A 26594-nucleotide genomic window follows, 5' to 3' on the forward strand; every position below is an offset into this window, starting at 1 on the left:
CTCCTCCACTGAAGGCAACAACACACAATACAATGAATGGCAATTGCTGAAAAAAATGTGAACAAATATCAAAAGTAGAGTTTGATGACCATCTTGATAATTTTAACTTAAAGTGTGAAAAGAGCAACGAACTCCATTGCAACAAGCGACGCACCAACCATTATACACAACGTTTGCACACAGGTATTTATCTGCCATGTCTCATTTCTCCTTCAGTCAGTCACTGACTCTTTGGCCACAGTACAGAGATAGAAAATAACATGAAATGACAAAGAAGAAAAGTTTCAAAGACAGTTTGAGCTTCTGCATTACTGCAGAGAAAACATCTGCCATGGTTCAGCTGAGCCAACGGAGCCAACAAGGCAGAGCGGGCACACAGATCCTCAAACCCGCAACCACCCACACAGAAAAAAGAGCTAGATATGAGAATGATCAGACAGAGAGGGAGTTAAGTCCTCTGGGGGAGCTGCACAGTACTGTAAAATAAAAAAAAATTGATATGGAGCCTTCATAGATGTAGCTCTTTCTAGCCTCAAGCTTGTACATAATCAATTAAACCCATGTTACATTATGTGACCATGGCAACTGTTCATTTAGTTTTTTCAAATGTTTTTTTGTTCTGCAAAAGCTCAATTATTTTGTTATCTTTGTTGCAAAAGCATTCACTTAACAAAAGCTCTGGGGGTGATTTAATAATTCCCCTGTTCAGTAACACATTTGCTAATCTATTTGTGTGATGACCAAGAAAGCTCTAACAGTCAGCTATAACAGGAAGTTACGAGAGCTTGTATACTGTGTTTTTAACAAGTGTTTTTACAGCCTTATAACTTAGCCGTTAAAGCAGGTACGGCACAAGAGAATACCCACCTAAATGATAATGAAATGAAGCAATATGTTGTTTCAGCATGATGTAATGCATTTGCAACTTTTACACAGCAACTGATGTTTCAACTCGAATAACTGACAGTAAAGACAACATGTAAGGAGATGAAAGCAGAAGAGGTGTGTTTTTGATGCTGACATGGTTGTTATAAAGCTTCCAGAATACAGGAAAATGAACTTACAGAAGAGAAGTTGTGAGCGCCACAGGGCTCTCCTCTGTATTTGCACGAGAGGAGCATGTCATCCAGTTGGTGGCTCAGTCTGTCCATAAACTCCAGGTTGGTTCCTTCAAAGTTTCTGGGCGGCAGAAAGAGCCTGAAGTCCGACAGCTTCCCGAACCAGGCCCGACGGTCCTCTTGAAGCAAGTCCAGAATCATGGGCCTCACTGTCCGGTTAGCCAGCAGTAGGCCCAGCCAGTGGCCGGCGAAATACAGGTCGCTCTTGGTGAGCTTGTAGAGACGGATGGGGTTGTTGTTGCAGATAGTGACTGTGGGGAAGGCCAGTTCTTTGGCCCACTCTGTGTGGACTCGTGTGTGTGTGGGGAAAGAAAGCCAGTGCAGTAGGCGGTTGGAGGACCAGGATAAAAGCAGCCCCAGGGAGGTGCAGAGGGCCAGGAGCCAAAAGGCCCTGCGGCCCACAGACCCACCAGGGACGCAAACATGCCTCAGGCCGTGCAGGCGTGTCCTTGATAGCAGAGTGGAAGTGACCCGAGCCAGAGTTGGCTTTGTAGGACGCCGCTGACGACCCTTTCTGAGCATAGCGGGGGATCCCCGCCGGAGACAGCGCCCCTCCAGGGCCATAGCTGCCCACAGTGCTCCTACAACCGCGGGAAAGGCTTCATTTCCCAGCCAGGCCTCAGGGGCTGGAGCCCACATGTAGCTCCAGGATAAATCCACTACTGTAATCCACACTTGGATATGTGTTTGGCCTTATGAATACTGTACTAATGGTCCATGCAGGCTTAACAGTAGATATACTAAATGCAGACGTAGTACCCACAAGTAACCCAAAGGAACTCTGTGTGTTTTGAAGCCATCCTTCCTCTACTGGTAGGGCTCGGATCAACTCGGCAGCAGCTACTTGTTGGTCATCTCTCCATGGTCTCTCGATCTGAGAGTGCTCCAATCATCCAACTCAGCAGAGGAAAGGGGGAAAAATTCAGCTTGGCAAATGTGCTCCAAGCAAGGTGGCTTCTACATGAGTGACTACAGCATCCACCGCAGTTCGTGTGACAGTGAACAAGAAAGGATGGGACAGAGAGAGCGAAGGCGAGAGGGAGAGGGAGGGGACGAGAGAGGCAGAGAGGAGGATAGAATACAAAATACCAAGGGCTAAGCAGAGAGGGGGGAAAAAATACAACAAATGAAAGAGAAGGTAATTAAAATAATGAGACGACAGCGGAGGGAATTGGTCGGTGTGGTGCAGTCTGTTAGAGGAGAGCTTGCCTTGTTCCAGCGCTGTAGTTTCTCTTCTTCTGAGTTACGTGAGTGTGTTTTTTCGGCTGCACTGGCTCACGGAAGCGTTCGGGAGCCAAAGGCGGCAATCAGTTCCTTGTCACTATTAAGAGCAAGCTTTAATAGAATTCACAAAAGTCTCCAGTGCTCATTGGTTTTTCCTGTCCCACTTTTGCGATCGCACTTTTGATTCCTTGGCTTCTTTGTGGTGTCACTGGTCTGCTCCTTGTCTCGCCCTCCACTTTGCTTTAACCAGTGTCACTAAGTCCTGCAGGTAAACACAGGGCAGCTTCATCTCGTAGCGGACCTGCTTCTCAGCGCCACAGTCACAGTGAGAGACACGCTAACACACTTGCACATGGAGAAGGAGGCATTCATGCGCATACACGGACACACACTCACAGCGGTTTCCTGCGGGGAAACCAGACCAGAGATAATCTGTTCTGTCACACTCTGATCTCAACATCTCTCCCCTCTCCTGTTACTCTCTTCTTCTTCTTCTTCTTCTTCTTCTTCTTCTTCTTCTTCTTCCTCCTCTCTAGTTTTTTCTCCCCCACTCAAAGGCAGCATTTCTAATCTCAATATTCCTCTCATGTCTCCCACTCCTCCTTCTAAAAATACTCTCCCCCATATCAAATCCATCAACTTGCCCTCACGCTCCTCCTCCTCCGCTCCGCTCTCGTGTCAGTCAAGCCCTGAAAGCTCGACCTCCTGTCAGGCACCGTCTCCTCCTCCTCCTCTTCTTCTTTTTCCACTTTGTGCACGCACTCCCTCACTTCTCCCCGTCGTCAGGCTTCTCTGTGCACTTTCCTCCCTCAGTGTCCTTGTCTGCTTCGTCCAGCTCCCCCTGCTCCGAATGACTTCTCTCCCCCTCAGTGAGCTCTCCTACCTCTCTCGTGGTCTCTGACGGTCTGCTCCTTCTTTTTTTTTGCGCCGGTTTTCATGCAGCTTGTCCTCCCGTTGCACCTCTCCTCCTCCTCCTGCGCCACAGCTCTGTCCACGCAGCCGGTGAGCCCGTCACTGATGAGAGCGCCTGTTTCTCTCTCTGCGCTAACTCGCGCTGTCCTTCGCCCCCCCCCCCCGTTTGTCTGCTGCTGCTGCTGCTGCTGCTGCTAAGCCACACCGCTACTGCTGTGTGCATGAATGTGAAGGTTTGTGTGCAGCAGAGGAGAACAGCTCGACGTGAGCACTCCATTATGCATCCGGATCATTTGTATTGCCTTTTACTGTAACTGCAAATTTGTTTCGTAGTACAGTGGAAGTAGTGGAAGGGTATGAGGTGTATGGTCATGTATCACGTATCTCTTAGTTCTTAAGTACTCCTCTTTGTTCATGAAAATGTAATTATTATATATCTGATAGAGTATGTTATGTTTGGCACTATGTCCTTTAAATAATCGTTTTTTTGTTAGTTTTAGTGAACAAAACATTTTAGTTAGTCAGTGAACTGCAATCAATTTTGACAGACTTCATTTTCTTATTATTAAAAGGGACCATTGTCTTCTAGGTATTTTGAGGCTTGTTGCCATCTACAGTGTGTACAGTTAGCATGTTTACACTTGTTGTTCTCGTCTATAGTAAGGTTAAGTTTTATTCTTTGACAAAATTGTAATTTCTGTCGTATTTTGCATTACAAAAAGTTGTTTATTCTCATTTTTGATGATCAGAAAGAGTACTCAAAACTAAATTTACACTACAGATAAAGACATTTTTGGTGAATACCATTTTTAATGGAGACCGGAGATTTTTTTTACTTAATTTTTTTGTATTTTACTTACATATGTTGATATATCTTTGAATTCCGCCTCTTTGCCTACGTCATCTTTGACTCAAGCCTGTTCAATCAATTAGCCGATATTAGCGGCTGACTTTAACAGTGTTGCCATTACATAGTTTGCCCACCAGGGAGCACTGACAACTTAATTCTTCAACTGTAAAGTCTCCCACTCTATAAATAATGTTTGTCACAATTCTATTTAAGGGATCCCTAACCCAGACCGGCAATAGTCTGCCAACAAACCATCTCTGTCCAACAGAGTCATCAATGCAAGTAAACAGGCTTCTGAGCCAACTCAACTCAAGTGCTCTTGTTCACTCAGGGCTTCAACGCATTGTTTAATACATTTCAAGGGTTTACTCATCGGAATTCATCAGCGTTCTTCTTCTAATTACAGAGAACATTTCTCCCGGTGGGATTAAAAGGGATATTTTTTTATTTCATTTTTACATGTCTTAGTTGCTGCTGTGAGCTAGAATAAAACAGAAAAATGAAATTCAAACCCAGAATATAGGTCCTTTATTTTGTCTGCAATGTGTGGCAGCTCTGAATCAATATCACAACATCGGATAATTTCTGCCAAATTATTATAAAACAGCTTTGTAACACACGTCGAGAAGAATATCTAATTTGCTGCAAGATCAACCAAGTGTGTGGGCTTGACATTATTTTTGAGCACACATTGCTTTTCAATGTTTGGCCGGATGTTCGGGAACACCGCTGTGATCTCATCTTTGAAAATGTGATTAAATGACATTTTTAACACCAAGAGAAATGTCGTTCCCAAACGGCAGAACGATATGAAATATGAAAATGCTGAAAGGGTAAAACACATTCATGTATAATGAATAGCTGGACAAAATACAAACAACAGGGATGTGGTATTGAAACACCTACTGTATGCTACAGAGGTGCACACACACACACACACACACACACACACACACACACACACACACACACACACACACACGCTAGAGTCAGGGGCAGCCTGAATACACAAGCTAAATAATTAGCTTGGAGCCATAAAAAGGTTTTTGAGTCCAACTATGCAGTCAGTGTAAAGAACTTATCCAATTTGCAATTCTAAAACATAAAGGAAATCACTGATTAATTAGGTATATAACCAACCCAAGCATCAGATACAATTACACAGCACTCTATGGCTTCGATGCCATGGCATGCATTTCATTTTAAATATTTCTGTACGTTTTCGTCAACAACATTGTCCCAGATCAAAGGACACATTATCGTAAAATGGTAGTGAGAGAGCAGCCTGTAAATATAAACCATAATTAAACATTCATAGATTCATGTTAATGAGGCCTAGAATGTCTCGGAGAATGCCGAGTGAAAATCGCTTACTTGGACAACAGTGGCTTTGCAACACTCGAGTCCGGCGTGAGGAAGGCAACAGTTGTCTTTGATTCATGTTGGCCTTGTCTGTGAAAGCACAGGTGAGGCCGTGACACCGGCAAGTATAAAACACGAGGGAGATGAATAAAAACTGTGTATCTGGTGTTGGGCTGCCATTCATCAAAACCCTAGTTTGATTTAAAATGACAGTGACGGAAAGCAAAGCAATCAATGGCTTTTTTTATACTTTAGTTTTCTAACATGACGGTGAAAAACAAACACCAAAAAAAAACACTGGCTGGGTTGCTTCACCTTCTCCTTGATGTCATTGGATTTAAAACGGACAGAAAGGATGACTCACTGGGTCGCCACTGATTAAGCCAGGAGATTGATGGTCTTGATGGAGCTGCACATTTATATATGTCATTGCATGTAACAGTTGTTGTCAGGGTTCATAGAATAATCTAGAAATGGCTGCCTTTGTGATGGGGTAGAGAGGGTTTTGCCGGGGCCACTCTATCATCTTCGAATCACTGTAAGGCTTTGCCAGTATGAAAGTGTTGCAGTACAACGGTTAACCAGGATATTTAGAAATCCGTCATAAATACTGACCCTACGCTATGATGCTGTGTTGAGGTGATGGAGAGTAGTGCACATGCGCCACAAGTGATTAGAAGAGGTTAGTGCAACAGGCAGCTAAGAACGATGGGGCAACTGCAAGTGGTGGATACAACAATACAAGACTGGTATTAAAGAAAAATGCCTCTGCCACAGTTTGGGGACATTTTGGGTGGGAGGCGGCACTAAAAAGTTAGCGTCCGTCAGCTGATTTGACCACAGTCATCTATGCATGCTGGCATTATACTCCTGATCTCTGATAAACATTGTCAGTAATAAGAGTGACCTGTTGTGTTGTCGAGATAAATAGTTGATTATTTTGAGATAATTAAATAATGCGTTGTGATCTCGAGATAACGGCATTAAAGAAACTATTGCTATCATAGCCGCTGTCAGGGAGTTCACATTCTTCAGTCACCTCTCTCACCTTTTGGAGCCACCAATCTGCAAAGGTTCTCTTTAAAGGGAGAACTAAGCATGTCAATTCTGCCTTTGCAGGAGGTGGCTCAAAGGAAATCACAAGCTTCTTCAGGTAAAGCAAAACACGCAAGTGCATAACGGAGACAGTTAGCTGAGCTGTAATGCAGCCTCAGGCAGGAAGGGAACAATCCTTCAGTGAGGTAAGAAGAAACCACAGGGCACTTTCATTTCATGTTTCATTCAAATAAGAGGAGGTGAATGAAGATTCCTTTGGTCTGTACTGTAACTGACCTCAGCAGTTAAGGGGTCAAGTTTAGATTAAATGACATGAAGAGTCTTGAGGGAATTTAAACTTCTTGAAAATAATAATACAACATTTATGAAACGTCATCATTTTTACCTTACAAGCCCATTATTATCATCATTTTACACAACAATTAGAGAGAAACAATTAAGAATTAGCAGCGTATTGCAACTATAATGACTAGTTCATTCACTTTAGCTAAATCAATAGAGGTGAAAGTGAATTGAGTTAAAGCACTGATGGATCATTTTACTGTCAGCCTGCGACGCCATTAGCCATGCTTAAGATGATTCATCCTGACAAACAAGAACCTCGAAGCCACAAAGACAAGACATCACTGTCCTGATATTAGCGTGTTAGTCATAGACTGTATAAAAGAAGTGGACGGAGTCACCATGATGTCACACACAGCCGTTATGAAGCCTCAAGTGCAGTGTTTCTAGATTACAGCCGTCGCCATCTTGACTTTTTGCAACCAATGAACGGAAGTGACCATATTTGGACTGTGGAGGAGTGACGTAGAGACGTTGTATACGGCTCTGGCAGCGGGAGCGACCTGTCAATCACAAGGTAGCCCCGCCCTTAAACATACTTTCCTTTATCGTAAATGGGATCATAATTTATTAAATAAACATGGTGCTGTATTGAAGAAGATTTGAAACTAGCAATGGTGACCATGAACTCATGTTTACTGAGGTAATAAATCAAGTGAGAAGTCTTTTTGTCATAGACTTCCGTACAATTGGACTTCTTTTTGCAAATAGAGGAGACGCCTCCTGCTGGCCATGTAAAAGAATGCAAGTTCAAGACACTTCTGTATTGGCTCCACTCTTCAGAACCGGAGGTTGCTGCCTGCCAGCTCCTGAATTGGTCTCCTCATTCCTTCTCCCTTCACTCTTCCCTCTCTCCTGCCTCACCTCTTTTGTAAGCACTGTCACTGATACAAATGGAAGCGCCGGACAACGCTGGCATTAAATTCAGCCCTCAGCCACTGCCACATCATCTGCCTGCCTCGACCTAAAGACAGCACATTCTGTAACACCAACCTTGCTGATAACGAAGACGACAAAAAGAGAAGACAGCTCTCTCCTGCCCAGGCTGACGAGGCCACTGAGGTCAGCTCAAGTTTTACTCATCCGTCCCCCCCGATCTCTCATCACAGGGTTATCGCTAACAAGCTGAGATCAGAGATTGAGGAACTGGACGTGAGGTTTATGAATCCCACTGAGGTGCACTGCCGCCATTCAAATCAACACCAATAAAAATCTGTATAGCATCAATGCAGACTGTTTTGATAATAAATACATTTTAAAAAATGTACTCTAAGAAATCTGCAGATTTATCAAATTGGATACCAATTACTTGGGCAAAGAAGGCTCCTAAATTTAGCTTTATGACATGCCAGGTCTTTAGCAAGTGAATTATTTTTAATTAATGATTTAATCATCAAGCAAAATCTTGATTAAACCCAGTCAAAGTGCAGTGCTTCTTGAAACAAACCCTCCCAACTTCAGTTTTATGATGGATTAGCTTTTTGCTGTCCACGGTTTAGTTTGGGTGGGTGAGACCTGCGTGCTTTACAGAAGAGAAGAATCATCTCATTCACCTCTTTAACACCAAGCTGGTCTATTTTACATGTTTTCCTTGAAGAAGCAGCAACTTTCTTTGCCGAATATTGCCAATATCCAGGTTTTGGGTGGATTTCTTCAGTAACAGTTGGTTTTATAATAACGCAACGTTCCATCGAATCAGCCAACTTTACTACAGGTGCAGGATTGTCTGGCCTCTGCCAGGTAACTTAATGTCGCAGCAGCGTGGTGTGAACAACAGCACACACTCTTTGAATGAGTGTGACTGAAATTGAAATTAAAAGAATTAAATGAAAATAAAATTACATTTTTTTAAAGTATTTTACTGCACTGTAGCTGTATTATAATTTTTTGTTTACTGTCTTATTTATGCTATTTTTTATCATATTTTAATCATCTACTTTGTTTTAATCCTTTTAAATTGTATTTATGTTTGTATTGTGTTTTTATATTGCCTTGTGTTTCTTTTGTATATTGTCTTGAAGACTGAATTGCTTTTGAAAGGTGCAATAAAAATGTATTTGCCTTGCATTCCTTCCCACACATAGTTGCAAGAGCGGACTTCAATATTACCACAACAAACTGTAATGTTTTGTGTGTATATATATATGTCTTTTTTATTAATATGTGATTAACCTACATCTCTGTGGTCAGAAAACACACAAAAATGAATGAATTAAATTTCATTTAAAATGTCCTAACTGATGATGTCCACACTTCAGCAGCTGCAGCATCATTGTGTTTCAGTTCAATTAACCTGCAGCACTGAAGACAAGGATACGGTCTTTACAATTCAATTTGTCTTTTTCACTTGGGTGGAGAAGTTTGGCCTTTTTGGTAAAGTGAGATTTATCTGAATTCAGTTTAAATTCCTTTTTAATTTGAATTAATGTAATGAATCAAAAATCCTTCAAAAATAATAGTTTGAGTCTCATCCATGGTTAGAAGAGTACTCTACTGATTTTACTCTGACTGACTTAGATAACATTGTCAGGCTAGCGATGCACAGAAAAGGATCAAAAACTCATGCAGCAGAACCAGAGATGTTTTTATTCCAAGAATTCTTCTTTGTTGTCAAAACCTGGGTGCATACATTACCCATAATGCAACTCGACTGCTGACAGTTCGGTGCAGATGGGAGAAGTTTGCCTTAAGGGCTTTCTGACAGAAAGGGTTTCTTAGTTTTAGACAACAACCCTACTTGGTTAGGTTTAGAAAAAGATCATAGTTTTGATTAAAATAAACCCTTTTAGCCCTGTAGGCAAACTTCTCCCCTGTGCCAGTTCAGACGGATATATGGGTGTGCTATGCTCGTAGCGGCTAATGTAGCCTCAAGCTGCTAGCTTCAAGCAGAGATGAGGAGCATTATGTTTTGATGCTTGTAATGGTTTTATGTGAAGCACTTTGAATTGCCTTGTTGTTGAAATGTGCTATACAAATAAACTTGCCTTGGCTTGCCTTGCCTAGCAGAGGTCTAGTAAGCTCTTCTAACTCCACACATTCAGATTGTTTTACATGTTCAGTCTTCAGCCCTGAGCCGATGCTGACTCGAGTCATGGCTTTCCCCTTTATGTACTGACTTAAATTATTTAAAATATTGATAATAACATATGGTCATTGTTTCACTTGTCCCTTAGAGTTATTCATAAGCTGTAAATGTCATGTCACTTTAAGGATTAGGCAGCAGTTTCTCTTGAGGTCAAATGTAGCAGAAAAAGTGAATTATAAACTTATTATAATGCTGCAGGATATGCTTTTAGTTTTTCACGGTTTTGATGCTATTTTATGGTCGATTGAGAATGTGTTTATGCTGCTCCCCCTTTTTTTGTCAAAGCGCCACCACTTTTATTTAAGAACAATAGGGAGCAGTTGTTTTGGATCAGGCCCACACCTGGCTCACATTTAGACAAGGCAGGAAGCCTTTTAAAAGTTTCAAGAGCAACTAATCAAAACAAGAAGGTGCTTAAAAATGTGTGTGAACAAAAACCTTGTGGGGTATTGGCAGGGCTGAATGACTCCTTAATCTAAAATACGTGTTTAAAGTGCGTCTTTGTTACGATAACCCAACAATTGGTAGGTTGTTTACACAGCTGGATTCCCATCCCTATGATTATAACATCAGCTCTGGTTAAACTAATAATCTTCCCCAGCTGACATTACCTAAACACTCTCTGACAGTTTGGCAGCATCCCAGCCGCACTCTGCACACATTACTGCCCTTTACAGCTCCCCTCAGCCAGCTGCTATCTTTGCACATCCAGGTCACGATTCATTCAGCAGATCAACCGTCAAAAACCAGGAAAACACCTCAGCAGCTTTAACAATAAATAATACCATCCAACCATATTTCAATATAGGTGCTTCAGGTCAATACATACGTAGCAAAGCAGAAGCACAGTAAGGTGTACATCCTTTGAGTTAATCAAACGAATGAAGGAATGGTTATGGATGTGTGATGTCTGCTGGATAATGTGCAATGATTTATGTAAAATCAGCATGCTTTCAGCTTTTATCTTTGCTACAAAATTGGACTAAAAAACACATCTTTGTGACAGATCTATGTTCATATATGAAAATATTTTGAAATCTCATGAAATAGTAGAAAATGAAGCCAATGAAATGACAAACTAAGCTGTATGAGAGCCAAGAGAGTTATCTATGAGTACTGGATAAACACAGATGAAGATTATAAACACGAGGGAAGGGATTGTCACTCATCTTGCTTCCAAACATTCTGAAAGTTTTGGATGGGTTCCTCTTGGAAAGTCGGTGCCATGTTTCAATGTTTTGTGCCATAGAGAGAAATCTAACCAGGCACAAAACATAGAAACATTTTTGGCAAACGAGAGGCAGGAAATAAAATCAATGACACGCAGTCCTGTGATACTATCTGATTATACAGGTAGTCTTTTGACTATACACTAACATATTCAGTCTGTTTTTGGTGCTTGAGCTTGGTGGATGTACCAGGTTTTTAAATTGCTTATCTACCATTTTGGGCTAGGCAGGTATTACTGTATGTACCCAAATTTGTTAGAGCTTGTTTGCTAACAATGGCTTTTTCAGTTGTTTGTTTGTTTGACAACAGCAATAACTGAAAGTAGCGAAAAGCGAAGTAAAGCTGCAGAGCTGTGTGAAAACATTATATAAAACTAATATTACAGAGTTGTTTGATTCAATGTTGATGCTGCAGCGGCACCTTCATTGTAGCTGGTATATTCTTTTAATTGTTATATTTACTTATTTTACAGCTGAAATGAGGAGGCATATTATCAATAAACGAGCAACAGAAAATTAAACTGGAACTAGTTTGAAAATTGTTTAATCATTTAGCTTGTTTTTTGAGACAACAAAAAGTAAAGGTACCAATTCCCGGCTTCTCAATTGTGATGATTTACACCTGTGTTTGCCTATGTGATAGTAAACTGAATTTAATTGAGTGTTGGGCTTTTGGTCGGACAAAACAAGACGTTACTTAATGATTTAAAGAAATGGGATGAACGTGTATTCTTTCATAGATCAAACCATTAGTCGAGAAAATAATCGCTAGCTGGAGCCCTAATTTATTTAAATACACATTCATGCAGTTATCTTCTACTCTCGTGTTGTGTCTTTTATTATGTGTCTAACGATGAGTCTGTGCAGGTTTAAGTGAAGTGTAAAGGCTGGTAGAGCTTCTATTTATAGTATCGATATTAAGGTCTCAAAGTTATCGTGAAAATTATTAAATGATGCAAAAGTGTGACACACTTCTAAACTCAATGAATTCCTAACTGCATACATTCGATGGAAGAAGCAACAGAGAAAGTTCACATTAATACTAAAGGAAATATCCTATAGTACAGCAAGTACATGGATTTAATTCAGTGGCACGATTGTGTAGCCAGGTATGAGGAATCACGAAATAAACATTGAATGTAACTTCATTGCTTTTTTATTGTGTGCAACCTGTATGTATCATGTGATCATGACCTCACAGCTGCAGCAGGTCAACATAAGCAGGCATCACAAATCCCACCAGGTTCAAAGCTTCTTGCGTGTCAGACTGTGACTCACTTCTTATCAGCTAAATTCTTCTCATACAAGTTGAACAGTTGGTGAGGGGCAGCATGTCGATGCTGTTGGCTCAGACACCTGACTGCTCATGCGAGACAGCGCTCTGCTGTCGACTGTACCGTGAAGATTCAGACTCTTGCTGCGTCTGAAGATCGTCAGGGAGGCCATTTTGTGCCGCTCCATCACTTAATGGAATCTGAAGACAGGATTTTGGATGTAGAGGACTTAGTGCAGTAAATGGAAACACAAAGTTACAGCGCTTTGTGACAGGTGTGGAACCATAACAACATCACAACAAGTTCTCCAAAATACAATTAGAGTCCAGGTGCTAATGCACCTTCCTGCTGTTATGCTTGGCATCTTTCTGTTTTCACTTCTCTTGTGAAGCAGGTTTCCAAGGTAACAGAACCTCCAGCTGGACCGACATGCATGGGTGCGGCAGCAGTGGGCCTAATGAGAAACCTTTACTGTTCTATGATTTACGTTTTTACTTTGTCTTTACCCAGAATCAAATTCAATTCCGTTTAAAATGAACCTGTCCCAATCTACATCCTAAATAATAAAGGAAAGGATAAGGAAAACCTTGGCGAGGGAACGAAAAGCTCAGAGACGAGACTGCCACAACAGCTCGAGCTAATGATGCTATTAGTGCTTCGGAGCAGCACAATCAATCAGTGAAGTGATTAGCATGAGCATGTACAGAGAACAGGGCCATTAGTCAGATGTGCTGTGTATAACCTTCAGGACTCCGCTTAACCACCGCACTCATGCCTACACATGCACTAAGAAAGTGTATACAAACAGCATCTTTGTGTTGTGTGTGGTATTGTGGTTTCATGGCATATATATATATATATATATATATATATATATAGACGAGAGAGAGAGAGAGAGAGAGAGAGAGAGAGAGAGAGAGAGAGATAGTGGTACTTGTACAAGAGAAACAAGAGAAACAGCAGCACACTGAACTGACGCTGGGCCAGACGAGGGTGCTGAGGTGTAACAAGTGAGAGAACACAGGGCAGTCGTGGAGCTATTGTTAAAATGTAGAATTCATCTGGAATTATTCCAATGATCTGAGTCCAACTCAATAATTGCAACCAGCTGTAACTTCTTTGAGGGAAACATTATCTGGATTTGGGGTAAAGACTGCAAAGGGAACAGAGTCAGGCAGATGTGGCAGAAGACATTTTGAAATCTGAGGGTAAATGTCAGTGAACAGATACATTTCAGAATATGAAAAGAGATCATAACACATTGATTACTTCAATATTTAAACACTTTTAATGGTGCAAGGATTATAAGATTCTGAGGGATGAAATGTGCCATTTGATAAATTCATGTGAATCCTAAATGAATCCCTCAGCCATTCAGATTTATACTTTTAGCGCCACAGGTGTATCCGCTGAGAGAAAAACCCAGACGGACAAAGAAGGAGAGAATATGACACCGGCATTGTATTTTATTCCCACATCAACACAAGTGTACTGTGGTCGAAAAAAATATTCATCCATTGTAGGGCTGTCACAAATATATATTTTTTGGGCTCCAGGTCTTCAGTAATCAACAGTGAATATTCAAGCTTCGGTCAAAAGAGGGGGTGGATTGGAGGGTTCATGGTGCTAAGCATGCAGTGTTTCCCAAATATAGACCTTACTTGGGACTGTAGAAGTTCAATCTGTGCATGCTATGGTAAACAGCCTGGACCAAGAATTGCATAACATTTTTTTTTTTTGTCTCTTCCATGCTAGGATGATTATCCGTGGATACGTGTATGACGTGGGCTGTAATGACTGTGTCTATAAATGCTGTTCCAAGACATTTGTCTTGTAAGAAAAGTATATTCAAGTAAAAACAACTGGGGCTCATCAAGGTATACTTAGATATTCTAAATAAGGTTTGACCTGAAGAGTGTCTGAATACATCAGTGGAGAGTGCCTTGTTGAGGCAACAATCTCTGATTGAGGAAAAAACATTTGTAGGAACAACTGCTATGGGACGCTCATCGGGTAAGAAAGTAGCAGTGTTACTTAGACATTTTCCCTATCATTGCACACCTCGATCAATGGTAATTAGCGTCATAGATTAGATTATAAAGCTCAATTTTCACAGGGTTTATCAACTGACATTACCTGTAATCACTGATTTAGCACCCTTAACCACAGGATAATGTTAAGTGCGATCAATTCGATTTTTCCATTTGAGTAATCCTTACAGTAATTAATGTGAAACAACTTTTAACTTTGTGCTGAAATTCAGTGAAATTATTGATTAACTTGGCAGTATCACTATGTACCGAGGACATATCGCTCGTTGTGGTGGTGGATGTGTGTTTGCGAGGAGCAAAAAGGCACACAGGTTAAGCAAAGCCCAGGGGCCTCTGACAGGATCAAAACGCATCTGCCCATGTGATTGGGGATTTTAGCTACACATAAGTCACACTAAAATAGTGATAGTGGTCTGTCGCCACTCTCAAATGCTGTGAAATCACCATACTGGCTCCAATTTTCAGCAAAGGAATTACTCCCCTTCTCTTTTCAAGCCATAACTTATTTACCAGCAGGAAGTGGCTACAGAAGAGTTTTTTCTGGTGCAAAGTAGCAGCAGCTGTGTGACTGCAGTTGGAAATGATTAATTCACACTGTCAACACCGTCAATCACATGCCCTCAGCAAGCCTGCACTTTCTGAGACTTTTATCTTGAACAGATTTTATTTTGAAACTACGGCCTGATGGGGAAGTTAGACAGGCAGGCAAGTCAACACTCTCCTTTCAAACCCCACTAACGAATAAACAAATCTGAATTTCTCCTCAAATCTTTAGCTTGCTTCCAACTTTTTAGAAAAGTTTAAAAGTATAAAAATGATTTTCTGTGTTTGACTAAAATATAGTATGTATCCCCTCAGAAGATGTGTTTGTTGATCCTCACTACAGCTGAAGAGTCTTGCAGCTTCTTAATCTCTAGTGCTGGACTGCAGTGATAGTATGCATCATCAAGTCTCCTCACACTTATGATGAGTGGATGCTTCTGAAGGAGGTAGGAGAGAAGGTTGAGATCTGTGGAAGACAGTCTCTCAGAAGCCTGTGTCCGTTTCTCCAAGGAAATATTAACTCTTCTGGGGATCCCCGTTTTTTGGCGCGGTGCAGGAAGAAGCACAGCACTGTAAGCGCTCCCATGAATTAAAGATGAGCTCAAGTTATTCTTTTGGCTTGAACTGACTGGAACAGATTTCCAATTTGCATTTTATTTGAAAGCCCATAACGATCACGTCCATTCACTTGCAGAATCATACGTTACACCTCTGTGGTCAGGGTTCAGGTCTACTCTGGAGTCCGGACGTGCCAGAGCGTCATTTAAGAGCCAACAATTTACTGCACCTCTCTCTGAAACAGGATTGTTATTTCTATTGTGGGCGGAGCAAAAATAATAACCTTTTTTAAGAGCAGGAGGTTTAGGGTGTGCAGAGGGAATACAGATATCAAATAAGACATTGAAAAATGTAAAAATAGGTCAACAGAATTTGATAAAATAAGGATATGTGAAGCAGAGAGGAATGGACAGTTGTTAAAACGGTTACTATATCATTTATTAAAACCTCAGGCACCCTTGCTCTATCCCTCCACCTTTTGAAACAAACTGACCATTGGTGCTGAGGCAATAAATGCTCCCACCACTCTTAAAAGGAAGGCAAACGTAACAAAAGAATTGGTTGAATGGCACCACAATTCTGGACCAGCTATTTTAATTCAAGCCCAGACTAAAGCCTAATCATCATCATCACTGGCATGCTCTAATGGCATAAAAGGATCACTACAACTGTGTTATTTATTTCAGTCTTGTTTGCTTGAGTTACTGTACCTATTAAAATGAAATAGAAGCCTTCTCAAGAAAGATTTAGGTACTGCACAAGGACGCAGTTCCTCCAGAGCATCAAGACAGATGTTCCTACACCAGCTGATTCTTAGAAAAGATGGTTCTTGGAAAAAGGCCCGAGTCTACAGCCTTGTTAGCAGCTCTGCACTTAGGTTTTACCCAGGCACAGCTGTGCTTTGGATCACCAACGTCATTACGATTCATCCACGAGAGGCCGCACATAATTTCATGACAATTCACTCAAAAGTTGTTTAGATATTAGTCTGGATGAACGTGGCGGACAGACCGACCAACTGACAGACACACATTGCCATTGCTAGAGCTATTCCGCAAACATGGCTAAAACCAGGATATCCAACTAATCCTTGATCTAGCCTCAACGTGTACTATTAGTTTTTTCACATGACCAGAAGGGCATAGGATGTTCCACCATTTTACCTTTCAATGTGCAGCCTAAAACTACAGTACATTACAAGAGGGTCATTCCGACCCAGGCAGAAGGCTCAGAAGAGAGAAAGTGTGGCTCTTTCAGGTTCAGGGCTACTCAGCTGAGTGCTTTTTATGCTCACCCAACAAGGGACAAAGGGAAGAAAACTGGAAAGAAAAATGTGGTTGTGCTCTGCACGTAGTGCCCAGCCACATTCTTTTGTTATGCTGACAGCAAAAGCACCTTGCAAACCCATGAGCCAACAAGCTCTCTCTGCACACTCCATTCAGACTGTTGAAACAGGCGTGCTGCTAGGGCCAAGAAAAGCAGCCTGCTCCAGTGTGACAAGTTATAAATTGCAACTGACTGTACGTCATCATGTCAGTGTCACAGCAGGAGCTCCATCCATTAAGCTTAAAGATATACAGCCACCTTGCGTGGGGGTGAATGGGTTTGTCTTGATGGCTGGGGCATGTATTGTATATGTAAAGTTAGCTCACATCTGCTAGCAATCATTTTCACATTGATGTCAGGGTTTAGTCACTGTCCAGACACACACTGTATATTCCACTTCTCCCTAACTCAGGTCACTTTTAAAAAATACTGTTAGAAATATATAACATGTTCTCCCTGACCTGTATTTGCCCTGTCAGCCTTTTTCTCTGTTATCCCTCACATGTTTGTCACTTACACATGCAGTAGATGGAGTTTAATTGTAAAGGTCAGGGCATGTTGGAACAGGGCAAAGTAGTAATGAGATTTGTTGAGGGTTGCCGGCATTAGAGCTGCAAGACACAGCATGACCTTTTTAAGCTGAAAATAAAAACAGTAACCCGGTGGCTGTGAAAGAGGAAACGTGAAGTGTCTGATGTTTACCCTCCACTTCCAGTGACCTTTTGTGATCTGCAGTATATCATTACAACATGGCTTGGGCAAATACTAAAGTTAAATAACGCTAACTTTGTGAGCACAGAAAGAACCACAGTTCCATTGAAAATAACAAGCACATTTATATAATGGGCAATACAAAACAATAACTGCATCTATAGTACAGAGCTCTGCAGCTCCTTCAACAGATTTTAGGCTTTGGAATGATCTTTAACAGTCGAGCAGCATGCTATGGTCTGGTAAAATGACTGCGACCCAACATGCCGTCAAAAAGCGAAAACATCTCATCAGCATCTGAACAACAGAAATTAGGCGTGGGGGTCGTTGAGTGGCAGGGTGCAAGTGAAAAACAGCTCTGCAGGTTAGCAGTCTGATTTGTGAACAAATGCAGTGCTGAAAATGTCATCTTTGCAGCAGAACACTGATGGAAAGATTAAACTGGCTAATGTGCAATTCTTAATAAATATCTGTAGGGTTTGCATGGATGTAGATAATAACATATTTTGTTTGTGGACTTGCGTTTATGTTAAATAACTGCTTTTATTTTGAAATGTTGAATAATATGAAACAAATGTCATGTTTCTCTCAGTTGCATAGAAACATATGCTTTATGAATTGAGAAATGTATTAAACAGCTTTATGAGTCAAATATGTCTTTGGAGAAATTATCATTATTAGGCAAGTTGTTGCTATTGTTTTCTGCCAGCTTACAATTCTCTCTGTCTGAAGACAAACACAGGAGAATGGACTCTTTATGTGGCATCAGAGGCATAAAACAGCACTTTTCTGGCAACACAAAAGCACTTTATGATATAAAACTATGATAATGTTTCATTCATACAGATAGCCTTCAAAATAATCAGTGCCGAAAAAAAAAATAATAATCTTACCATACTATGATGATGACTTTTTGTTTGTCTATTGATCTGTTAGTTTGCCTCCCCTCCTTCCAGAGAATAACATTATTGTCTGAATCCTCTCCTCCATCTGGAGGAAATGCTGCGGAAACAAAATAGAAGGCCCCAGAATTGATTGCTCTAATCACTTAATTGACACTTATTGTTTGCAGAGGAGACACTGCCAAGCTTGGCCACAGTTGATGCTGACTTATCAGTAAGCAACTTTACCAATAAATGACCTTGATACTGGCTCTGCATTAAAAATGGACTCAATGGACTGCAAAGTTTTAAGATAAGGAATATGCAGAAGGGGGACTGTTTTCAGGAGCCCCATGTTAGTGGACGCCCTTCAGACAGGCAAGCTGTTACTGGGGTGAACCAGATGCATCAAGATGGGCGACGCAGTGTCATGTCCTGCCATTCATCCAGAATCCTTAGTGGCACTCCTGGACATGGCCTCAAATAAAACAAAAATGACCAGAGAACTGGAAGCTCCACTCCGCTGCTTTCATCTCTGTCCAACAGACCGCATGCATCAAAAACAAAATCCCCTCAAAGTCAATTTGAGCACACATGGTGGGATTTTAGACATTCAAGTATGAAATCTGCCAAAAAGGATTTCCTTTTGTGTGCAACTTTAGCTCCAATGCATTCTTCAGCTCTTTTCTGCTGGTGTGCAATTACAGACCCAAAAAAAAATAATAATTATAAGCCAAAAACAAAGCACAACACCCAGATGATATAATGCATGTGAAGCCATGCACGGTGTAAATGAACAAAGGCTTAAAGCTAATCAGTCTCACTCAAGCACTGTGCCAAATTGCTGGGCCTTGCAGAACTCAAGAGTGGGTGTGTTTGTTCACACCCTAAAGGGATCGTCACCAAACTCATCAACACACGGGGCACAAAAACATCCCCCGAAATCTACAGCGACGGGGATCAAAGTAAAGCAGGCAAACAAAGTACTACTTTAGTGCTTTTACTACTTCATAAATTATTTCTTATGGTCTTCTCTGTTCTCTAGTTTGAATTGCAGTCATCTTCACATCAGCTGCATTACTGCTCTGGTAAGTTATGGACCAACAAAACAGAAGGACAGCGAGTGCAAACCGAGCAAAGTGCTCGCAAATATGTCATAAGTACATTGAAGAAAAACTGAAAAAAATAAAGAAAACCTCTACAAACGTGCCATTTAATGAAACCACCATTTATAGATGATACACCAATACATTTTAAAGATTCATCTACTGGATATACACACGCAAAACAAGCCAGCATTCAACACAAGATTACTGCTCAAATGAATTGGCAATTCCTAAACACAGATTAGTGATCATAATCAAATATCAGTTTTGGTGGTTTTTTTATCAGGACGAACTGCAAGTCAACGGATGCATCATGTGAATATTGTAGTGATGTTGTAGTGTGTTTGTCAAACAGTCTGTGTTTAGACTGATTGATTTTGCCAGTTTCCACCCACAGTGATTTACTATTTCTAAAAAGTATTCACAGCAACAAAAGCTTTTCTCACTGATAGCATAGAGCAGTGACACACTGACATTTCAGTTTCAATAAATATTGTGCTGTTCAGGAAAGATGGAGGTATATAATTGCATTGCTACGAACATGTCATATAAACTTCTACAAATCTAAGATGAATACTCTTTTTTTCTTTATAATAACTATAGAATTTGCAGAATTTTTTTTCTGTCCAAATTATGCTCCAAGATAAAAAATGAAGACTAAAAATGTAAAAGTGACTTATTCTATCCTCTCTTAAGGGAGCACTACATTCCAAAATATAATCTATTATTATTATTTTATTTATTATAATTTAGCAAAGTGAGATCAGCAAGAAAAATATTTCAAAAGTGATAAATGTATATTCTTTCAACTTCAAAAGACTTGACTACAATTGTATTTGTAAATTTCCAGGGAGATAAATCCTGTCCTCAACAAATATCAGCCTATTTACTTCACTCTAACATGTTTAAGAGCGTCTCAGTACAATCTTAGCCAAGTCTGACAAAATGAAAATGTTGAGCATTCTTATTGACTTAATTTGAATCGAGTGCTGGGAGAAAAGCTTTTAGAAATCCAGCAACCACCTGCAGAGCCGCTCACTCTTTACACCTGCTACATCTTCTTTTGTTCACATTTTAATTGATCTCTAAAGGCCACATGCTCAAACGCACACCAATTTGATGATCTGACTCCCAAGGCTTTTTCTAATGCCCACGATGTATTAAAAATAGTAATACAAAATTGCTAGTCCCATATTACTGAAGTCCCCTTCCTGTGAGGGAGTAATCTTCTCTTTGATGCACTGAAAGCCGTTTTCTCTTATGGCGTCTTCACTGTGTCACCGAGACCCTCATTTCCCCCAGAGGAAGCACATCCGTCTTAGATCCCATGTTTTCCCTTTCTGATCCGATGTCACCTTTCATCTCTTTAGATGATACATACTGATATGTCCTTTATGTACTTTTGGCAGAGTGGGCACCTGCTAATGTGGTCCAGCCAGTGGTGAAAAGGGAATCCTAATGAGTCGGCCTGTAAGCTACGGAGACACGAACTGGTCCTCATTAACTCTGCTTCTGTTAGCCTCCATTTGTCATTAGCGCCCTTCATTATCATAGAATAGGCTTGGAGGAAGATTGTTTGATGTGGTGACCCTATATGCATAGCGCCCTGATTAATCCATATCAACCGGTGAAGTCCGATGTGAATCTTAACTCCACAGGGATCTGTCACCAATAAAGAACTATGGAGAGCAATGACAGCCCAGCGATCTGTTGCACAGCCTTGATGATACAAAGAACAGCAACCTGTTGCCCTGTTATTCATGTTGGTGTCTGTGTTTCAAATGGTAATCAGAGCTCATTTCCTCATTTCAAATGCATGCATCCATTTCTGGTGAACTTGACACCTGCTGGATGAAAGCAACACAGGCTCTTGGACTGATTGAAGCACATTTTGTACTCAAATAGGTGTTGATAGTAAAGTAGGAAGGTCTGGCAGTGTGTCAGAGGTAAATTGCTCCGCCATAGCTTATTGCCTAAGCTATGGCAGAGAGCTCTGTAACGGCAACACTGTTTCTAAATGACCTCACTCAAACATATACGCTGATACCAATACATCTGTGTGAAGCTAATATCTGAGTTATTGGTCAAGCAGAGGGAATAGTCCCACATATGTATTGCTTCGTGCTTTTACAGGGTTTTGGAAGAAAAGTTGACTTTTCCTGGACCACAATTTAAGAAACACATGGGTCTGTTCCTCAGCCGTAACAAATATGTTGAGTGCATTTCTTACCTCATAAAACATTTGCAAAGCCTACATCCATTGCTTCCATTGCTTCAGGTCCTCTGCTTTTCTTTTCTTTTCTTTTTTCTTGTTGTAACATTTAACAACGTATCAACAATACTAAATGTTGAGGGATTTTATAGAGCTCTTTGACCAATATTTATTTTTTTATTATTTGAAAGACTTTGGCCACTTCATTCACCAAAAAGCATACAAAAAATTAACAGTAGAATCCACAACAAATGAGTTTGTGATAATAAAACAAGAGAAGACACTGGGAAAGGACAGGGACACATTTTGCATGCATTGTCAAGCAGCTGGATTGTTTGTATGTTGTGACAAACAGTTGTGATTCTTCCCATGCTAATTATTTTAATTATGTTTACTCCAACTCTTCTTTTGGGAACTTTATTACCCTCTGGTTTGCAGTTGTTTACCCAAGGGGGGCTATGACATTATTAGTAATAAGAAAACACTGATTGGCAATTTCATATTCAGAGAATGTCTTGGGTTAACATTTAAATATTGTAGCCTGTGTAAATGTCACTTGAAATGACTTCATCAAAGTTAGGTAAACATTTAATAACTTACCTTGGTTGGCAGGGCTTTATGTGTTGTGTGTTTGTGTCTTTTAGCCAATCAGAACACAGGTCAATAGTTTGATCACTGTTCTAGATCAATGCTAGAAGATCCTTAAGATTTCAGTCCTGGTTGATTTAAAATTTATGTTTGAGTGGAAACAAGGGAATTGTGTTTATAGTTGAGCAGTCTGGTGTCTTGATGTTGATACATGAGCTTCAAGTTTTCAGAATTGTGTGCATAGTTCTTTTATATGTGTATAGTTTAAATGGAACTATAAAGGCAACAGCTTGGGTTCATGTTTATTCTCTGTCAGAGACATTTTGAATGTGGAATATGTTTACACTCGTGAAATGGTCTCTGAGACCAATTTATTTCCTGTTAAAGTGTATGTGAATGACATTAGCTGACAGGAAGTAAACATAGACCCAAGCTGTTGAATAGCAATGCAATTCTGAAATACAAAAAAAACCTGTAATACAGCATTTTTTTCCTTTGAACGTCACCACAGACACCCAGTTTGTAATACTCCAAATATGTAAATACTGCAATACTGTCATCAATGGACCATAGGCTCAATCACCATTGTCTTACCTGCTTCGGCAATATATAGTGACTTAATGGACAGTTATTTAAATAAAAAATAGGCCTTTGAGTTGTATATCAGATTAGCCAAAACATATTTTACTTACTCTAGTTACACAATATACAAATTTCAATCTTTGCTGATAAAAAAAAAAGACAGTAGAATGACATAAACTAGACTAAAACTAAGATACTCACTTAAATTAAGAAGGTTGACAGGATGTTAATTGAGGAAGGATGAGCGAGTTAGCTGAAAAACAGAGGTTTTTCCCGTTTTTTTTCCCGGGTGGTGATGAAAAATAACCTGCATACAAATCAAATAATAATGTCTGTACAGATGACATCTATTGCACTTCTGTCCATCCTTGGAGAGCGATCCCTCCTGTTTTGCTCTGAAGGTTTTTTTGCGGGAGTTTTTCCTGAGCTGAATGTAGCTTTTCTTGGCAGGGTCTTACTGTTTTTCACATTGACCCATCAGTCTATTCGATCTGTCTATTATAGCCTACTTTTCATGTCTATTCTTTGTCAATGTGATATACTGCCGAGGGATTAATCCACAGTGTCCTTCACAAAGCTGAATGAACCTTGTGCCCAGTGTAACATCATCTATTCAGCTGAACTCAGAGCACCTCAGATACGTGTGACTCATCTCCTCTGGGAAAATGTAATGAGTTCTGTAAAATTGCCGCCACTAATATTCATTCGTGTCCATGTTACTTAGCATATTAAAGGCACAGGTGTTGGATGATTCACTCTTATTAGAAGCAATGATTACGGTCCTATTATGGAAAAAGCCACATAAAAGTTCACCTGTATAGTTGTGTCAAAGCTAATCATTGCTCTACTTGTGGCTCCTCACAGAGTTTACTAATCCCTCTAGTCCAGAGAGGATTTGTGTCTGTACTCAAGATTAAAGCTTCACTGGTCATGAAAACTGGTAAAGAAAATGTTTCCATTTCGAGGACAAGGTAAGGACTTAATGAAAAGGTGAGAAAATGTAGAGCCCCAGTGAGGGAAGATGTGTCCAGAGCCGACCAGGATTGACTTCCAGTTCTGACCTGGCAAAGTAGAAATTCCACTCCAAAGGTTTTTGTGCAAGGAGCTTCTTGAGAGTTTAAAGTGGAATCTGATGTAAGGTGAAGAAATACAGATGCCTGTTAAGTGCCCTGCAAAACATGTTCATCATCAAACTTCCCCTGGGGAATAACAAGGTCCTCACAAGCAGCTAGAAAAGTGACAATGGTGCAGAATTTGTGTTGCGAATAAGGAGAAAATAGCACACTCTCTTTGCATTCGACTACACTGGCACACACGGTTTAGTCATCAAAGTAAGGTGGCCTCGTTTTCTGAAAGTGCACTGCACAGAATGCTGAATTACTCTCACAAGCAGCGGCCCAACTGCTTTGATCTCATCGTAGCAGGCAGAAGAAGTGAGAACTCTGAATTTAATCATCTTTTTTTATGAAAAAGGAAGAAATTTGATATGGTGTGCCAGTCACCCCCAAGGCAGAACTCAATTGATTGAGAGAATGTAATCTGTGGTTACATTTACGTGTATGAAAGGAGAGTATCGTGAGTGGACGGCAGTGTGTGCTCCACCTTGTGAAAATAACAGCTTTAAAAAGAGTCGCGAAAATAACAAAAGGTTCCGAAGAAAAATAATGCTGCAGGTTTGTGTTAACAGTATATAGAAAATAAAAAAGCAGACATGTTTGTGTATGTTTCTCAAAACTCTGCAAGTTCTCTAAAACTGATTATTTACACTTCTATATACCCAACATGGAACTGAAGCCTCTGAAGAACAAGATTAAAAAAGGCTCATTATTTATTTAAAAGCACTAATGCAAGCGAGGAGGGCTTAGCAATTAAGATGGGAACTTGTTGAGAGGAACTCAAAGTGCATGATTAAACGGTGCCTCATACGGACTGATTGACAGAAGCTAAAGTCAAAGAGCTTCTGTGTAACATTTATGCAGAAACTCCCGACTAGAATTCATAACCACTTCAACACAACTTAAATTTCAAAGCAGGCAAGACATTATTAACCCTAATTGAAGAGTCATTTGCATATTCTCTTCATAAAAGTTTAGACATTTATTTAAAAAATGGTGCAGATATCCTTTAATTTAAGTAACAGTGGAAACACTACGGTGTAAAATACACTAAATTACAAGTAAAAGTCCTAACATAAGCAGAAGTGGAGAGGTATTAACATTATATCTATAATATATGTATATTATAATATTGTTTTATTATCACTGATGCTTTAATGTGTAAGCAGCATTTAAATGTTGCAGCTGGTTGTGATTTTAATTGCACTATTTTTATGTTTGGTTGTAGGATCTATGTTTCATCTACAGCTGTCATTTAAATGTAGTGAAGTACCAGGGTAGAAGTACAGCTAGGAAGTTCAGTATTTGAGTAAATATTCCAATATACTGCCAAATATAAAGAGAAAACTTTTTGAAAGTGATGATTTCCATTTTTTTTTATGTAGATATTTTATAAAAGCCTTTAAATGTGACAGAACATCACTGAGCAGAACCCGAAGTGAACGTTGCCGTCACACTGCTTACATTGTTCAGCCAGTGTAGACTTGAAGCATCACCACAAGACTGAACCATATGCTCCAGCAATCTGTTACTGTCGGCCTGAAGTAAACAGTAAACTGGAGAAAGCTGCTCATAATTATAATATTAAAATCTCTCAATTATACAAGGAGGCACTGCTGCTGTTCACAGGCTATTACAATTCTATTCAAGGTTGTGTCCACAAAGGTACACTTATTTTAACTTAAATTATAAAATGGAATACTCAAAAACAGCGTAATAGCTGCAAAGAAAAGATTTGAATAGAAAATATGACCTTGCTCTGAGGCTTGTTTTTAAAGCTCCCAGTCAAAATTAGGGCATTATGAGGTATTTTGTATGCATGTGTCAATCACAAGATAAAGAAAGAAACAATGAATGAGCCTGGGAGCCAGAGATGGGGGATTGAGAATATAATATTAATATTTATACCCTATTTTTCCATCCCATCATACTGATGGGTACAGATTGACATTTTCTTTTTTTGTTTGGAATGTCATGGTTTGCAGCTTCCCTAAACAACATTTACAGTCCAAAAAACACAGCAAGACCAACCTCCAAACAGCACCCAAAGGTCAGTTTTTTAAGATGACACTTTGACAAGAGACATATCGGTAAAAAAATGTAAGTGCCTGTGTAATGCTGATGGTGCTTTTGGGATTGATTTTGGCCCTAAATATGAACTGTGCTGCAGTCATGAACTCCCAAACGTCACCCCCAGGTCTTCAGAAGGGAAGAGAACACTGATTACAGAAATCATCCAATATTTCATAACCATCACAATTAAAAATGTAAACAAAGACTACGATGCATTAACAAAAGAAAAATGTCAGGCATTGTTTTAGAGAATCCACATTAGATGCTGCTTGGACTGTCAAGGATGAAACATTTCTTCAATTCTTCAATGTTCTAAGCCTTTTGTGTTCCCTTTGTCATTTGAGCATCACCCCTCTTTGCGTTGAACGCCTCCAGTTCTCTTTTTCCATGTAGACC

The 26594-nt window shown here is 40.1% G+C and overlaps 1 protein-coding gene across 3 annotated transcripts in view; it reads right to left on the minus strand.

The window, feature by feature from the left end:
• The window catches only part of asic2 (acid-sensing (proton-gated) ion channel 2), a 293170-nt gene that overhangs the window by 96275 nt on the left and 170301 nt on the right, over positions 1-26594 (minus strand). Inside the window, exon 1 of one of the 3 annotated variants that reach the window (XM_068718374.1) lies at positions 1065-3395. The exons of the other annotated variants lie outside the window; for them this stretch is intronic. Within the exon in view, the coding sequence (XP_068574475.1) occupies positions 1065-1757 (693 nt within the window). The 5' untranslated portion in view covers positions 1758-3395. Of the gene's footprint in view, positions 1-1064; positions 3396-26594 lie in introns of those variants that run through there. 3 annotated transcript variants of the gene reach the window in all.

This window comes from Cebidichthys violaceus, unplaced genomic scaffold, assembly GCF_023349555.1.
Source record: "Cebidichthys violaceus isolate CVI_PGR_0920_01 unplaced genomic scaffold, fCebVio1.0.p SCAF_23, whole genome shotgun sequence".
NCBI classification, from domain to species: domain Eukaryota; kingdom Metazoa; phylum Chordata; class Actinopteri; order Perciformes; family Stichaeidae; genus Cebidichthys; species Cebidichthys violaceus.